The following is a 15,415-nucleotide window of genomic DNA, read 5'->3' as shown; positions in this document are numbered from 1 at the left end:
GGAAGCCCCTCTGTCTGCTGCCCTCCTCCCCCCAGTCAGTGCTGCTGTCCCTGCCTGTGCTGGCTGAGGGAGTTTGTTCTCCCATAGCTGTTCCCAGCTAATTGACCAAGAAGATGGAAGCAGTTGAGCCTTTGCATGAGCTGAAGATCAGCACAGGCCTGGCTAGTGAGGAGTTTTTCCCTGTGAGCCACATGTGCCTTGTGAGATCCCAGTTCCCCATCTGTGGCCTAGGGAAAACATAAATATCCTCTCTTGCACATCCAAGTGTTGTTCATGTTTCCAGCCTTAAGCATAAAGGTTACACACCTCCTGTTGCTTGCACTGGACAAACCACAGGTGGTCCAGAATGATGGGATTTGCTTTTTATAGATATAAGTAAATCTGTTACTGCAGAAAGCTATGAAAAATGAACCTTTTGTACTACAGTTGCCACTTTAAAATAAAAGGCTTACAAAGATTGACATTTGGGACTGACCTGCATGCTACCTTTTGCCTTTTATGATTACTTGAAAATGTCTTTAATTTAAATTTGATGCATTTTCAAATGTTCCTAAACTCTCTCACCTTTATGTTTTTTCATCCTCCTCAAACATTCCCTGCAGAGGGATAATCACTTGTTCTCTGAGTGACTGGCAGGGCTGAGGTGATTATTAGGTGGGGATGCTGTGTGTTGGGTGGGTAATGATGGGAGGCTGTTGTGCTGCCAGATGGAGCAGGGATGGAAGGATAACACAGTGGAGAAGGTGCTGTCGTTCAGGGCTTGAGTAAATTGTGATCTCTCTGCTTCCCTTCTCTGCTGTTCCCCTGACGAGGGTTTCATTTCGTGTGTTCCCTCTCGCTCAATCCTTTACTCTGTCTGAGCTTTTATTTGCCACTTCTGCGGCTGTGCCCAGTGCACTCTTTAGAACTTGATTCAGTGTCTGACTCTTAGAGATTTTTGGTTTGTTTTGCTGTTTCCCTTGTTTCTTCTCTAGGGAATTGCTTGTTCGTGGTGACACGGTGTTTTGACAGGGATTTTTCTACGGTGTAAGATGGGGTATTTATGTATATTAATGAAGGCAAGTGTAGAAGTGTGTGCACCTTTCCACATACTTTTTCTAATAATGATTAGTTTGACTCCCTGGGGCCAATACCTGAAAAAAATCCAGTCTTCTGCAGAAATAAGCTTTTCTTGCATTGTGAAGTGTTCTTGTTAGCGGCAGTTGTCACACTGGTGTGTTCTGTCAATACAAAGATCTATGATCAGGTCATTGAGTGCTTTGAAGGTGAATTTATCCTGTAAACAAAGGTAGATTAGTGACAGTGAAATGGGAGACATGGGTGTGTCCTGTTCATCCAAAACCTTAAAAAGGAAGACAGTCAATTTTGGAATGTTAAGGAACTGTCACTTTTTAGTGACTTTATGCCCTGGCTCGCTATTTTTTTGCATTTTTTACTGCATCAAGTTGGTTGCATTTTGGAAACCACATTGCCTGTGAAGCTGCTGGAGTTCATTCTAAGGTTTGGCATTAATGTGTAATGGAAATTGATGTCTGCCACTGTAAATAATGTCAGAATTGATCGTTCATCTAAAGGCTCAAGTCATGACAGCTTTAGTTGAGGAGTGAGAACTTAGGAAAACACCTCATCTTCTGTGGAGTGAATCCTGTGGAGTATGGCACGTTCATCAGAAATGGAAGTTTCTCAGCAAATGTCTGAAATGTATATAATTCAGTTATTTATATAATTATTTCATTTTAAATGCAAACCCCACAGTAATGTATCACAAGGGGCTCTTCAGAGGTGTTTGGTGCATGAATCCCATTGACATCCTGATTTACGGACGGTGCCAACAGCCCTCGAGCTTCCTGAATGCTGGTCTGCACACCTGCTCCTTTTGGGTACTTTGTCCCGTTTCAGATCTCTGGTGATGGATTTCGCACCTCGTTGGTTTATAAAATGCTTCCCAGCAGTTTGATTGCTTAAAGATTTTTGAGTTTTCTCTCTGGTGAGAGACAAGCAGTGTTCCGAGTGCTCGGAGATACCGACTGTGTCCCTCTGGAAGGCGGCGTGGATGCAATCCAAGAGAAACGCCAGGTTAAAGATCTGGGGTTCCATACAGTGGAATTCCACTGGCATTGTCCAGTTTTTGATTTTCAGTCTACAAATAGTTTTAAGAAATAAATGGCCATTAGCTGTTTCCTGTGATGGACTGGCAAATGTAATGAACAGTGTAAGGGTAGTGAATTGTGTGTAAATTCCTTTCTAGTTTTTTTTTTTTTTTTAGTCTGAGACGTTGAGGAGATTGACCTGTGGAAACAAGTATGTTTGAGATGTGTATTGCTTTTCCTTGAGTGCAGTGACTCATTTTTAAGGCAGTTTTGTGATAAACTCATAAAATTCTATACTTGATTGCAGTTTGAAGATGAGGAAGCCAGTTTTGGATATTCAGTTATTTCATAATTTTCAACCTATGGTGTTTAAAGTTGAAATCTAATACAACTTTAACCATTTTATTTTTTTTTATAGTCAGAGTTACATTTTCAGGAGTCAGATGTGGCTGGTTTGAATTGGTGGTTTCTTGTCCACAAATATTGGAGTCTTGTGTGTTAAGCAGTCATGATTTGTGGTGACTGAAAGTTAGGCCCAACAGAAGGGGATATTGTAGTTTTTCCAGCCAGGCACAGTAGAAAAGAGTCTTTGCAAACCCCTCTGTTGGAAGGAATAGCATCAAGATGGAATTGAGAAGAACTCTTAGTTTAGTCTGTTTGTAGTTCAGCCAAGACAGGTGATGTCGTGGCCCCAAACTCCTCAGTACACTCCTCTAAGGGATTGTGTTTTTCTTTATCCAGTTGTTCATTTGAAATCACAAAATTCACCTTTCCTATCCATGGTCGTCCTGTAGCTGTGGGTAGGGAACTGAGTTCTCCGTGTCTAAGTGGAAGTTTAGTGTCTGTTGTTCTGCCTCTGTCCTGCTGAGCATCATCATGGTGACTTTTGGTTTAAAAGGTGAGGTTGACTCTGGAATCTGATCCTTAAGGCATTTGCTATGAGTATGGACAACTTAAATCTTTATTTTAAATAAGGCAAGTGCCTGAATTCTTGGTCTTTTCAAATCAATATCCATACCAGATGGTTTTAATGTTTTGGGGGGATTTTTTTGTGCATCCCATTTCCCCCAGTAATAGGATTGGTTTCTGACCTGCTGTACTCAACAGGAGCTGTGTCCTTTGAAGCAGACCCTGTTTCCTAGTTCAGTAGCATCCCTGAAAAGATGTACAGATACATGGAGAATTGTCATAAAGCTTTATAAATGTTTTTCCACTTGGTATTTCTGTATATTGGATGTCAGATTTGATGGGGCTTGGGAAGCATTATTCAAGGAGTTGTTATATCCAGCTCCAGGGGAATGTTAATTAAAACAGTCTGTGGTGACAACCTGCATGGCTGTTTACCCTGCAGCTCCAGGATTCTTTAGGATGTTTTGCCTGTGACAATTCAGTACCAAGTTTTATTTATCTACAGACTCTGGCCAGTTGCTGAGCAATTTTTGAGTGTATTGTTATTTTACCTGGTTCAGTGCACGTCATGATGCAAATGCTTACTAGCAGCTAAAATAATTTGGGCTCGGACTTTGTAGTGCATAAATATAAAATCTGAAATCTGTATGAATGTACCTTTTTTTCCCCCTGGAATGAGGTTCACCAGCTCTTCCGTTCAGAAGTGGTACTGCTCATTAGCTGTGGGCTGTATCCAGAGGACTGCATTCCTCTTATTTCCTCACTGCAATTTCTCCTCTTTCAGGCTGCCACATGAGGGAGGGAAGGTGAGGGATAAGGCTGGGTGTTTGCTGGCATTAGCAGGGGAGGGTTACAGCTCTTCACGGGAATTAATGTGGAGATTTTCAAGGTGTTTACTGGGCATAAAGGTCTCCAAAACATTTTTCTGTGCAGGCTGCTTTTCGTGCACGTGCAGTTATGTCCCAGTGTTCCTCACTTTTATATGTGAGCATAATTGTGGAAGCATAATTAGGCAGCTACAGAGGAGTAAATGTGAATGGCTGTGGGAAAAGGAAGGTGATATGTTGAGTGTACCTGCATGAGAGATTTCGGGGACGTGATGGAAAATCATTGGGGAGGCCCCTCCTGGTACATCGACAGTGCTAATTTCAGAAGTACCAGTATTCTGAGACTCCTTGAAACAATGGTATTTCAGTGTTTGAAACCAGGCTCCTTCCATTTAGACTTTTTTTTCTTTTTATCCTTTGTGTCTTAATGTACCTTTACAAATTTTACGTCTCCTGTGGTGCTGAAAACTCCACACTTCCCACCCTATTAGCATTAGTTTTTACACTTCCTTCGTGTAACAGCTCCTGACCCATTTTCACTTCCATTCTTCTAAAATAAATCTTCTTTTCCTTGTATTTTCAGACTGAGCTACCACCAATATTTATTCCTGAATACCAGATCATGTCTGGTGCTTGAACCCTTTTGGGGCTGAAGTTTAGACTGTGCAGGTTTAGCAGAGCAGGGCAATTGGTGGTAGTTTTTTAAGATTTTGTAATAGTTGTCCTTTTATGTTGCCTTGTACTCAAAGAACAGCACAGAAAATAATTCTCTGTAGTCCAAAACTTACTTTCCCAAATATGTTTGTTGTATCAGTCTTTTTAATTGTCTTGTCCATATAAATGCACGTTGTTCTCTATTTAATACCTTTTTTCCCAAGCTTCTTTATTCTTTGTTTCATTGTCGTTTTTATGCTTGGTGGCTGATAGTGTTACATTACCAAAGACTTGTCCAGATCCAAAGACCTTTGCATGAATAAGTTATTCACATTTAAAATTTGAGGTGTTTTTTCCTTAGGCAAAACAGGCAGCTATTAATGCAGACTCTGGCTTGAATTATGGGTGGGTTTCTGTGTTTGTTTGGGTTTTTTTCTGTGTTGATTTTAATAATATTTCCAAAGTTACTTACCCAATGAAAACAAAACCAACTGTTTATTTGTTGTTTCACATCTAACTTAAAATCTATGTGGAACTCGGTAGACTACTAAATAAAACTGGTGTAACATTAAAATATATATATATCAGTATTAACTATTTAAGTGTTCTGAAGTATGACATGCTCGCATCTTAGTTGTGATGTTCTGTGTTCGTATAGGTAAGAACTGATAGAATAAAATCAGATTTAGTGGTCTTAAATTTTAGAGTGTGGTGAACTATTCATGAGCTCAAACAGCTGCTAAAATAAGGTTCTGCAATTCTATTTGAAATAGACTTATTATGGCAAAAATAGCCAAAAAGATGTTCCTCTAGATAAAAATAATCTGTTTCAATTGCCTATGAAAAATCTACTTTTTTTTTTTTAAAGGTGTGTTTTCTTTTTTTTAAAGATTAATTATGAAGGATTTGGAATGATGAAATCCCATACACAATGCGTCATAATCTCCTGAGTCATCTGATAATGAGATGTTTTCAGGGACAGCATAGGATTCTGTTTGATAATTTAGAATTTGTGGAAATGATGTAGGTGTGTCTATACATACATATATGTGGGTGTTTGTAAGTGTTTTCTCCTGTATTTGTGAGAAATAATGGAGGGGCTGCATCCTCCAGGTGATCTCAGAATTAACGCAGTGATGCACTGCATGAACTCCAGCCAACAGATTTTTTCCTAAAATGCAGTTGGTTATGGGCACTGTCAGCTGCAAACGACTAAGCTTCATGTATTTCATGTATGTAAACCATTTTTAATATGTAAACTATTGAGTTTACATCTGTCTGGCAGAAAATACTTGTCAAGAATGTCTTATAATAAGTGTTCTGTATTCAGTGGAGGCAAGTTGGGCTTTTTACTCTCTGCTAAAATGTCACTTTTCTCCATTTAATCATTGATTTGCATGTATTCTATTTTGTATTCTGTTCTACAGTTCTGTGCTTTTTGTGAAGCAATATCCCTTGGTTTTCAGTGATAATTAACTTAATGTTAATTTTCACTTGTAAACTTGGCAACCTTGACCTTGCTTCTGCTGTTTGCTGTGTCATCTCTCATCTACCATAGGCATCATTTGAAAGAAATATTTCATATCTTCAGCAGAATCTGAAAGTGGAAAAGTCCTAGACCACAGTAGTGACTTTTAAAGAAACTTAATCATAATTGTTGCCATCGAAGTGTGCATGTAGCCAGTGTGTGCAACTGTTCTTTGTTACTTGCACTGTTTACTCTTGAGTCCAGTTTGATGAAGCAGTAATGATAAGAAAATAAATTACCCAAAATTGCTGATACATTTCTTGATAAATGTTTGAGGAGGATCAGTTTGTGTTGTTCTCTACTGATTGTCCCTGAAATGATGAGGACTTTGCCCTTAAATGTTATTAGCTGATTAGAATAAATTCATAATGTTCCAATATACCACAGAAATTTTGCAAGAACAGAGTTACTGAACAGAGTTACATGTTTTTCCTCCTTGAGGCTGAGTCTTTTGGGGTGTGAACACTTTTGTGTTCAGCACACTGTACTTTTACCAGTCTTATTGAGGCTTTTGTATAGTATAGTCCATACATGAAATACAAGAGAGTCAACGTGCTAAACTGAGGGAGAAATTTTATAACACAGTATGAGCATCACAAAGAACATATAAAGCAGCTTCAAAAGCTGGAGTGGGAATTGATATTGAGTGAGAAAGTAGGGGAAGTTAAGAATATTGTTCCAGTATATAATATGAGAGATTTCAGTGGAGGAGCTGCTGCATTAATTTAGGTTATCTTCAGTCAAATAAGAATGGTATGCTTTTCTCTGCAGAGGTAAATGAGGTGCTCTTTTAAGTCATCTACAGCTCAGGAGGTGATGTTTATGGTGGAAAAAATAGTTCAGTTTCTGAGGAATTCAGGGTTTTCGTCTTCTTGCTTGGCTGAAGTGATCTTTGCCTTGTGCACACTTGTGTTGCTGCAGAGCATGAGCTGGAACTGCACGAGGAGGTTCTTGGGCCAGTAGCTGTCATTGTCACAAAATCACGTGGCTTGGAGAAAGGGGTGGGAAGAGAAGCATTTTGGAACATCCTCTGTTGCCACTGAGGTAGGGAAACGAGCTCAGCACACACAGACACTTCTGCCTTTCTGGTCTGTAGGTACCCTCTGACTGATTGGTAGTGGATTGTGTGACCATCACCTCAGTGACCACGTAGTTATTTCATTTTCCAGGAGGATAAAATATCCTTTAAGACCTAATTAATGTTCCATTTCTAACCATTAGTGTAGTATGTATTTCATTTGTGAAGAGTCCACTGACATCTCTCTCTTCAAATTTTTTCACATGGAATCTTCTTCGTGCTTCCAGTTTTCATTACTTGCTCTCAAAGCCCATTTGGATCACTGGAGAATCCAGGAAAATGGAGCAGCAACTGTTTTTTTGTCAGCCTCCCCCAGTTCATCTATACAGTAGTGTTTTCTCTTGTGAACTTGAAGGTTCTAGGAACATCTTGAACATCTTGAAGCTTTGAATTTGTCATTTTATGCTATATTGTCTGCATTAAACGCTGTCTTTTTCTTGAGCTGTTCATTTATTACCCAGTAAAATTCAAATAACATCTTTCACTGTATATTACTGCCCAGCTGTTGCCATGCTAACAGTTTAAATTGCTAGCTTTTTGGTTCTCCATAGTTGCCAGTGTTTTTTCTATGTTTTAAGTAAAAATCTGCTGACTTAGTGCACTCCCCAATTTTTGTATGATTAATATATTAAAGAATTAACATTTTGTCATGTTTGGCCACTTAGCCCTGCTTGCTTTCATAGTCAGTCATGCTTGTCATGATTAAGAAAGAATATCATTCCACTGTCTTCTTTAGAAACAATTCAAACAAGCTGTATTGATTTTTTCCCCCTTCTTTCTAGTACACTTTTTTAGCAGTAGTTTGAATTTGTGCCGCAAAATAGAAATAATTACAACCAGTGATAATGGTAAAGTTTTTTTCCTTCATATTAGTTGAAGTAGAAATAATATTGTCCTTCCTTTTTCCTTATAAAGCAGAGCCGTAATGTGTTTCAGTGACTCCTGTATACAATATTTAGAATTCTGGTTTTATCTGTTAGGTTGTTTTGGGTTGGGTTTATTTATTTATTTACTTACTTGTTATGGTATATTCCCAAATCTAGGGTCTTTTATTCATGAAATGACGTGATGTTCATAAGAGCCAAAACTGGCGTTTGCTTTATGGGGTTGGTTTGGTTTGGGGCTTTTTTTGTGAGTGTGGGGAGGGGGGTCAATGATCTTACAACAGATAGAAAAAATACATAATTCCTTTCCCTTTGGAATGATAAGTAGTGAACACACAGAGGTTTGGTAGCGCATTTTAAAGGTGATACTAGAATTACTTTTCCTTTTGTGAACACATGTGAGTGTTCTGCTGGCTTTTTCCAAGTTGGCAAATACAGTAAGCCTTTTTCTTCACTATGTTGTATTTAAAGGTGTCCTGAGAATTGGTGGCTGAATTTGTGAAATCAGGATGCCCCCAGTCACGAACTCTGATGACACAAGAGGGGAATTAGTATGGCAAATAAAAAAAGTGTATTACTTCAGTTGAAGCTGGCAAGCAACATGAAGATTGTTACTTTTTTTTGGTGTCATATAAACCAGTTTGTTTCCTGCAGCCATTCCTGTGTTGGTTTCCTGGTTCTTCTCTGGTTGCCACACTGCAAAGTAGCTGCAGGTGCTTATTTTGCCAAGCTCCTAAATTCTTCAGGTTTCCCTTTTATCTTCATGCAGCCTTGAACAAAGGGAAGGAAGCGTATGATGTTGTGTAGCAATCTCCCTTTTCATTCCAGGGTCTTTCCCTTTCTTGGTAATTTGTCAATATTAGCAGTTCTCAAGGCTGACTCCACTGAATGCACTTAGCGATCATACAGTGTGGAGAAATAACAATACATAAAAACCTCAGGGGTTTTTAACTTCCTCTGAATTCTTGGTGTCTCTGGATAATTTAAATGGGTTGCACAAGTGGTGTAATAGATGGCCTTGGCAGTTAAAGATCCACTGAAACTTGATCTTTTGATTATTCCTTCAAAGAAATCATATACAAATGCATGTTGTATCCTCCCTCTTTACATCTGTTCATTCAACAAAGAGACAAGTTCCTAGCTGTGCAGAAAAGTACTTATTACTTTCTTAAGATGCTTGTAGACTGGTCTGATGGGGAAGAAAGTTTCTTGACCAAAACCAAAGTTGGATAAATCAGTTTGTCTGAGTGAATCTACTGGGAAGAACCAAGAGCCTCGTAGGGACTAACCTGAGACAGGGAGGCTGACTTGGTGTTCCCGCCAAGGAAATAAACCTTGGTTTTAGTTTCTGTTTCGTTACAGTGTGCTCGAAGAATTTAAAAAATTCATTTGAAACAAACAACCTTCACAAGTTAAGTTTGCATAAAAACAAGTGTTTTCCTGATGATGTTGCAAACAGGTTAGAGGTCGGCTGGGAGGGTGTGCTTTTAATGGTGTAACTGAATTGGTCTTACAGGAACAGAAAACTTACAGTTAACTGTGGCTTAAAGGGGAAGTTCTGGAGTCTTAGGCCTTGCTTTGTTCCAGTGTTAGTGAGATGGCTTAGCAGTATGTTCAGTGTGTATTCTAAGGCAAAGGAAAGTCTGCCTCGTTGAGAATTGATCTGAGATGTGTGAAAGGCTTGGGCACAGGTTTTTGTACCCGTACTATACACAGTGCTTCAGATACTTGTGATACATCTTTTAATGAGGGTTTGCTTAAAAAGGAGCTGGGGAAACACTGAAGGTCCCCAGATGCTGAGATGTTTAAGTTTGTGTGATTTATAATTTCCTTGAACATCTGTACAGAAAAATCCTGTTATATTTGTTCATGAAGTCAGGTTCTCTTCAAATAACTGTAGCCATCTAATTCAGGAAATAAACTACCTCAACTTCCTCTCCACAGTTTTTCTAAGCTACCTGCTGTGGTGGCAGTTTCTATATGCTCTGAACAGTGACTGAATTGGAGAAGACAAAATATTAATTTAAGAAACTATTGTAGTGTGAATATTCTCTTCAGCAGCTGCAGCAGGTATTGCAAATGATCAGAAAACAGAAAACCTGTCTGCAAATCAATCTGACAGTAACATTAGGGGCACTACCAAGAATTTTGCTACGATTTGTACAAATGGAGAGATGAGACCAAAAAGTGGAGAGAGGAAGCACAGCCCCCAAACCAAGATTCTGCATTAAAATATTTGCAGGTGGGAGCGGGTTCAGCTGGTGAGTCTCATGTTGCGAGTCAGTACATACACAGATTTAAGAAACTTACTTTAGATTTGTATACTTTGCTTCTGATTTCAAGGATCGTGTGCTTTAGGCTGAGAGTTGACTGACTCCAAGAGGTATTGATAGTAATGAAAATGAAATTAAAGGAATAGTAGCTTTGATCAACAGTGGACAGAATTATAGTCCTTCCAGTGCAGTTTGCTAAGGCAAAACTTGCAGCATGAAGGAAAAGTGCTGTAGCAGTTCTTTGATGTAGAGGCAAATACACATCTCAATTTGAACTCTTTGGAATATGGCCAAAGAGCTGCAGAGTTTGAAATATGTAATTTAAATGGCTTTATTAAATCATTGTAATACCACACATACAGCTGCAGTTCTGTTGCAGCATCGCTTTGTTTTTATTCATCAGAACTTAGCCTCTGAAAACAGCCATAAGATAAGGCTTTCCTGGACTTGGAAGTAAATGGAAGTGTGTGATATATCCCAGTCTTGGGATATAAATTGAGATCCACTCATAACAAATTAGATCAGTGATTTGGATTCTCCACAGGTGTGTTTAAACTATTTCTTAACATTTCCTCGTTTAATTTTTGGCATTTCTCAGCTCTATAATTACTACAAGTTTACACAAAGTAAATTTTAAATATGGACAAGACTGCTAATTGAGTATTCAACTTGAATTTTTTTTCTCTGCTAACTGAGTATTCAACTTGAATTTTTTTTCTCCCCCACCCCCCATTTCAGATTAAGTATTAGGGCCTGTGATTATTGTGATCTATTAAAATCAAGCCGTTCATAACTGCAACCAAATTTGAAACTTAATCAGACCATGAGGTGGTGAAAGTCATGGATTAATGAGCTAGAGTTAGAATTCATTGGAAGTGTGTCAAGCTTTTGAAAAGTGTGAAGTCGTCTGCTGGGACAAAGGACCTTCCTTCCATTTAGGTTTATCCAACTGCTTCAGTTTAATGGCCAGTACGTTCAAACTCAAGAAACTGGAATTTCAGAAAGTTGGGAAACTGATTTTATTTATTTATTTACTCATTCATTCCCAAAGTATAAATAGTATCATGAAGTAAGGATGCAATAGGTTAAAGGTCAAACTCAAGAAACTGGAATTTCAGAAAGTTGGGAAACTGATTTTATTTATTTATTTACTCATTCATTCCCAAAGTATAAATAGTATCATGAAGTAAGGATGCAATAGGTTAAAGGTCATGGCCATTCTAGTGAATAGAAGGTGTCAATTCAATTTGTTAAAAATGTATGTTGTAGCACAGAACAACCTTTGTGTGTGCCACTTAAAAGCTTCTGGGGCAACTTTTCTCAAAGTAAAATTAATTTCTGATTGGATTTACGTTTCTAACTTTACCTTTACTTAGTCTGCAGTAGCTGTGTAGTAAGTAGAAGGTAATAAGCTGTATTTTATGACATGATAGAGGTAATTGAAAAGAATGAGATCTTGGGAAATAAATGGGAAGGTGCATAAATTGTCTAAGCAAGCATGTTGAGATAGTGTGTTCTGCAGTTAAGCAAAAATGAATGAAATAACTGGTAGAAGGAAAAATGAATTTTCTTAGGGGAAAAAAACCAACACAGAACAAGAACAAAATCAGAGATGTTTCTTTCTTGCAGACTGGAAATAATAAATCAATAAAATCAATCATTTTGCATTTCATTGTTTGTTTTTTTTTTTTTTTTTATGAAAAAAGCCATTATGTAAGTTAGAGGTTTGTTTTGTGTTGGGGAAATTGAATGTCCACAAATAAACCAGATTTGTTTTGATTTGCATTACAATCAGTGAGCTTCTGAATCTGTTCCGTCTTAAATATTGCATTTCTTCTTTGAAAAGTGATGCTGTGTTACTGAGAGTGTTTGTAGACTTCTTGTCTTGCAGGCTAATAAGAGACTTTATTATTTCTCAGAAAATGTATTATTTGCCTTAGTTAAATACAGAATTTTGAGAACCTTGTATTTCTTTTTCCCAGGCTGTTCGCTGCTATGAATCGCTAATTTTGAAAGCTGAAGGAAAGGTCGAGTCTGATTTCTTTTGTCAGTTAGGTCACTTCAACCTCTTATTGGAAGATTATCCAAAAGGTAAGGCTTTTTATTTCTTCTGATAAATGTCTTTGGGGATTGTTCTTTGGTGTGACACAGCAGAATGAAGAACATTGGGATAACTCACTGTTTTCTTGGTTTGCACTATGTTTCAAAGCCTGTGAAAGAATTAAGACTGGTGTTGTCTTTATAAAAAACAGTTGTATTCTTACTTCTCTTCTTTTTTTTTTTCCTTAATGGAAAAAAATAATCAAACCAAAGCACTACTGGTTCAGGTATGAATATGAAACTTCTTCAGTTTGTGCAGTTGTAGCACAGTGCCTGCTTTGTTTTTCTGGTTCTTTATTCCATGACTGCACAAGCAGTTGAACCCCCGAGGCCTCTGAAGGATTATTGGGATGGTGGGGGACAGAGGGGCTTAGAATGAGAGCCTATCTTAGTGCTTGATGTATATCCACAACCTCAACAGGTAAGGCTGGGCTGAGAGTGTTAATTTGGCAGCAAAAATCTGCACACAGAGGTTGTTCGAAGTTCTGTTTTAAGTATTGAGTAGAAGAATGGGTTGTAAGGGCTTGGGGGTGGGTGGGGGGTTTTTTAGGTCTGCTCCATCAGTCTTTGAAATTAGTGAAATGGTTTTGGCCACGATTGCAGCCAGTGGTCACAGAACCTTATGTATACTTGTGCTGTGTTGCTTGTGGGTCAGCACAGTGGTTTTTGGTAGTGGGGTGGATTCCCAGAGACACTCTGTTGTGTTGCTGACAGAGGTACAGGGTCAGACCTTCAGCTTGTCCTGTTTCCACTTCACTGCACACTGGCTGTCAGTCCCAGTGTCTGATGCCTGCCTGCCTTTCAGAGGTGTGGGGGAGAGCTAGTTAGAACAGGGTGGAATACTTTTTTTTTTTTTTTTTAATGGGGAGTCCTTTTTCATTGTTTTTGCTTTTTGATTTTGATATGAATACAATTCTGGTTGACTTTGTATCGGGGAAAGCAAACAACACTCACGCCCTGTAAATGCATACTCCCACCCCATACCCTTTTCCAAACAAAAAACTAGTCTACAATTACCTTGGGAAGTAGAAACAGGGAAATGAATTACAAGTGACAGTAGTTCAAAAACACTGCTCAGTGACTCAGGCTGGCTGTGGGTTGTTTCACAGCAGTGTCTGAGTCCACTGGTTCACTGTGTCTGACATAAACCAGCGTGAGTTTGGGTTCCTGGGACCTTCATTTTTGAAGTGGCAAGTGATTAGATTTGAGATAACTCAGGAGGAATTTGCAGTTATCTAAATTCAGTCTGAAAATTCAGAAGGGTTTGGGTGATGGAGGCATCTGTCTTGTACCTCATCCCAGCCAACTAGTGTAATATAACCTCTAGTTATACCAAGTCCAGAGCCATGGGAAAATGTGAAGGGAACATGGCAACATGTTTGCTATGGAATCTACTAAGTAATAGGCTGATCCTATGTTTTTGTATTTATTTTGTTTTGTTTTATTTTAAGAAAACTCTGCCACCCCCTGTGCAAACAGCTTACAGTGCTGTTCCTGATTAGCCTAATACAATTAGGTGTGATGTGAGTGCAGTATGACTTACTAGATATATTTTACTTAGCAAAACCAGCACAGGATTATGGGCTGAACTGTATTAACTCTGCTTTTGAGTTGATAACAGTTAAGAGTGACAGGACCAGGTGTTGCTATGGATCAGAGGCAGGGTTTACTGATGGGGAGTCTGCTTTGTACTCTGCATAGGGTTTTTAAGAACAAGCATTAAAAAATCCAAATGATGATTGAAAATACCAGTTCTCCAGAACTGTAAATGAACATGAGCAGAACTATGTGGGAAGAAACATCTAGGCATTAAAAATCTGAATTAAAATACTTTAAACTTTCTTAGATGCCTATTTAAAGTCACATCTCAATCATGAAAGAAGTCTCAGGAAGAGAAAAAATTTTTTTAGTTGTGGAGTATTAAAAAAAAGAAAGGTGTATCTTTATTTTTTTAAAAAATGGGATAGTAGTGAAAATAATACTGGAGAAATTTAAATCGATGTGAAAAGAGAAGTTAAAGGGCTTTTTAATTAAGTGAGGGACACATGTGCCTGTTCACAACAGTTTTTGAACTCCAGTACCAAAGACTGTAAAAGTATTATCCTCAATGCAAAAAGTCATAGGTGCTCTGTAATTAATTTACTACTGTTATTCGAAAGAAGTAGAATGCTTGTGTTGCATTATAAATTTAAAATAAAAATAAATTTTATTCCATGCTATGGATTCTGTTACTTAATTATCATACATTCTAGTTGCAATTATAGTTAAATTTTAAATGATTTGCAACAGAAAAGAGAGTTCAGAATGTTTTGATCTCACTAATGTATATTTTATCCAGTTTTTAAGTCCCAAAGTTCCAGAAGTATAAACTACTGAAGAAGCATGATCTTCAGAATTGTAAAACTGAAGTCAGTCTTGAAGAAAGTTATGGAGAGGTTGATGTGTTTAATACATTGGATGTAATTAATAAAATATCACAAGGATAGCAGCATGAGTAATGCTGCACAACTTTTATTTCTTCTTGGAAGCCTATTATTTAATTAAATACCTTCAAGAAATATGTACACCTTTGTATATAATGTAGAAAGTGTGTCTTTAATAAAGGCAAAAGTTTATAAAGGCAAAAGTTTTTTAATAAAGGCAAAAGTTTTTGTTTAAAAATGCAATAAAATTTGTGTGAAGCAGAACAAAATGGTTAGTTGAGTGCAGAACTGGTATCAGTGGTCAAGGTGAAGCAGTGCTGGGTTGATGGAGATCTGGGTTTCATTTGTTATGTATTAGTGTTTTTATGTAGCTAATACCTTCTTTTGAGTGTGGTAAAAAACCTTGTAGGTTGTTTCTTTATAAGAACTAGGATTCATAGCCTGCAAAAGAGTGACCTTGAGAAAGATTCATGACAGGTTGCAGAATAAAACCAACATTATTGGAGCTAACCAGGCCCAGCCCTTGCTGTGTATACACAGAGGATATCAGTGAGGGACAGGCTACCTTTGAAAGTGCAGGAAGTTGATGTCTGCTGAACTCTTCGGTATATTTAGCATATATATTTATATTTTTAATGAAACCTGTTAA

At 37.9% G+C, this 15,415-nt stretch overlaps 1 protein-coding gene across 18 annotated transcripts in view; it reads left to right on the top strand.

Annotated features, from left to right (window-relative positions):
* The window catches only part of KDM6A (lysine demethylase 6A), a 151,727-nt gene that overhangs the window by 21,917 nt on the left and 114,395 nt on the right, over positions 1–15,415 (top strand). For all 18 annotated transcript variants that reach the window (XR_001874084.1, XR_001874090.1, XR_001874087.1 and 15 more), the window contains exon 3: positions 12,226–12,334. Coding sequence is in view for 10 of the 18 variants with exons in the window: in XM_017810901.1 (XP_017666390.1) it covers positions 12,226–12,334 (109 nt within the window). In the remaining 8 variants the exon portion in view is untranslated. The remainder of the gene's footprint in view (positions 1–12,225; positions 12,335–15,415) is intronic.

This window comes from Lepidothrix coronata, unplaced genomic scaffold (assembly GCF_001604755.1).
Source record: "Lepidothrix coronata isolate B3197 unplaced genomic scaffold, Lepidothrix_coronata-1.0 Scaffold30, whole genome shotgun sequence".
NCBI lineage: Eukaryota > Metazoa > Chordata > Aves > Passeriformes > Pipridae > Lepidothrix > Lepidothrix coronata.
Note: the sequence above shows the minus strand (reverse complement) of the source record. Positions and strands in the feature narration are given on the sequence as shown.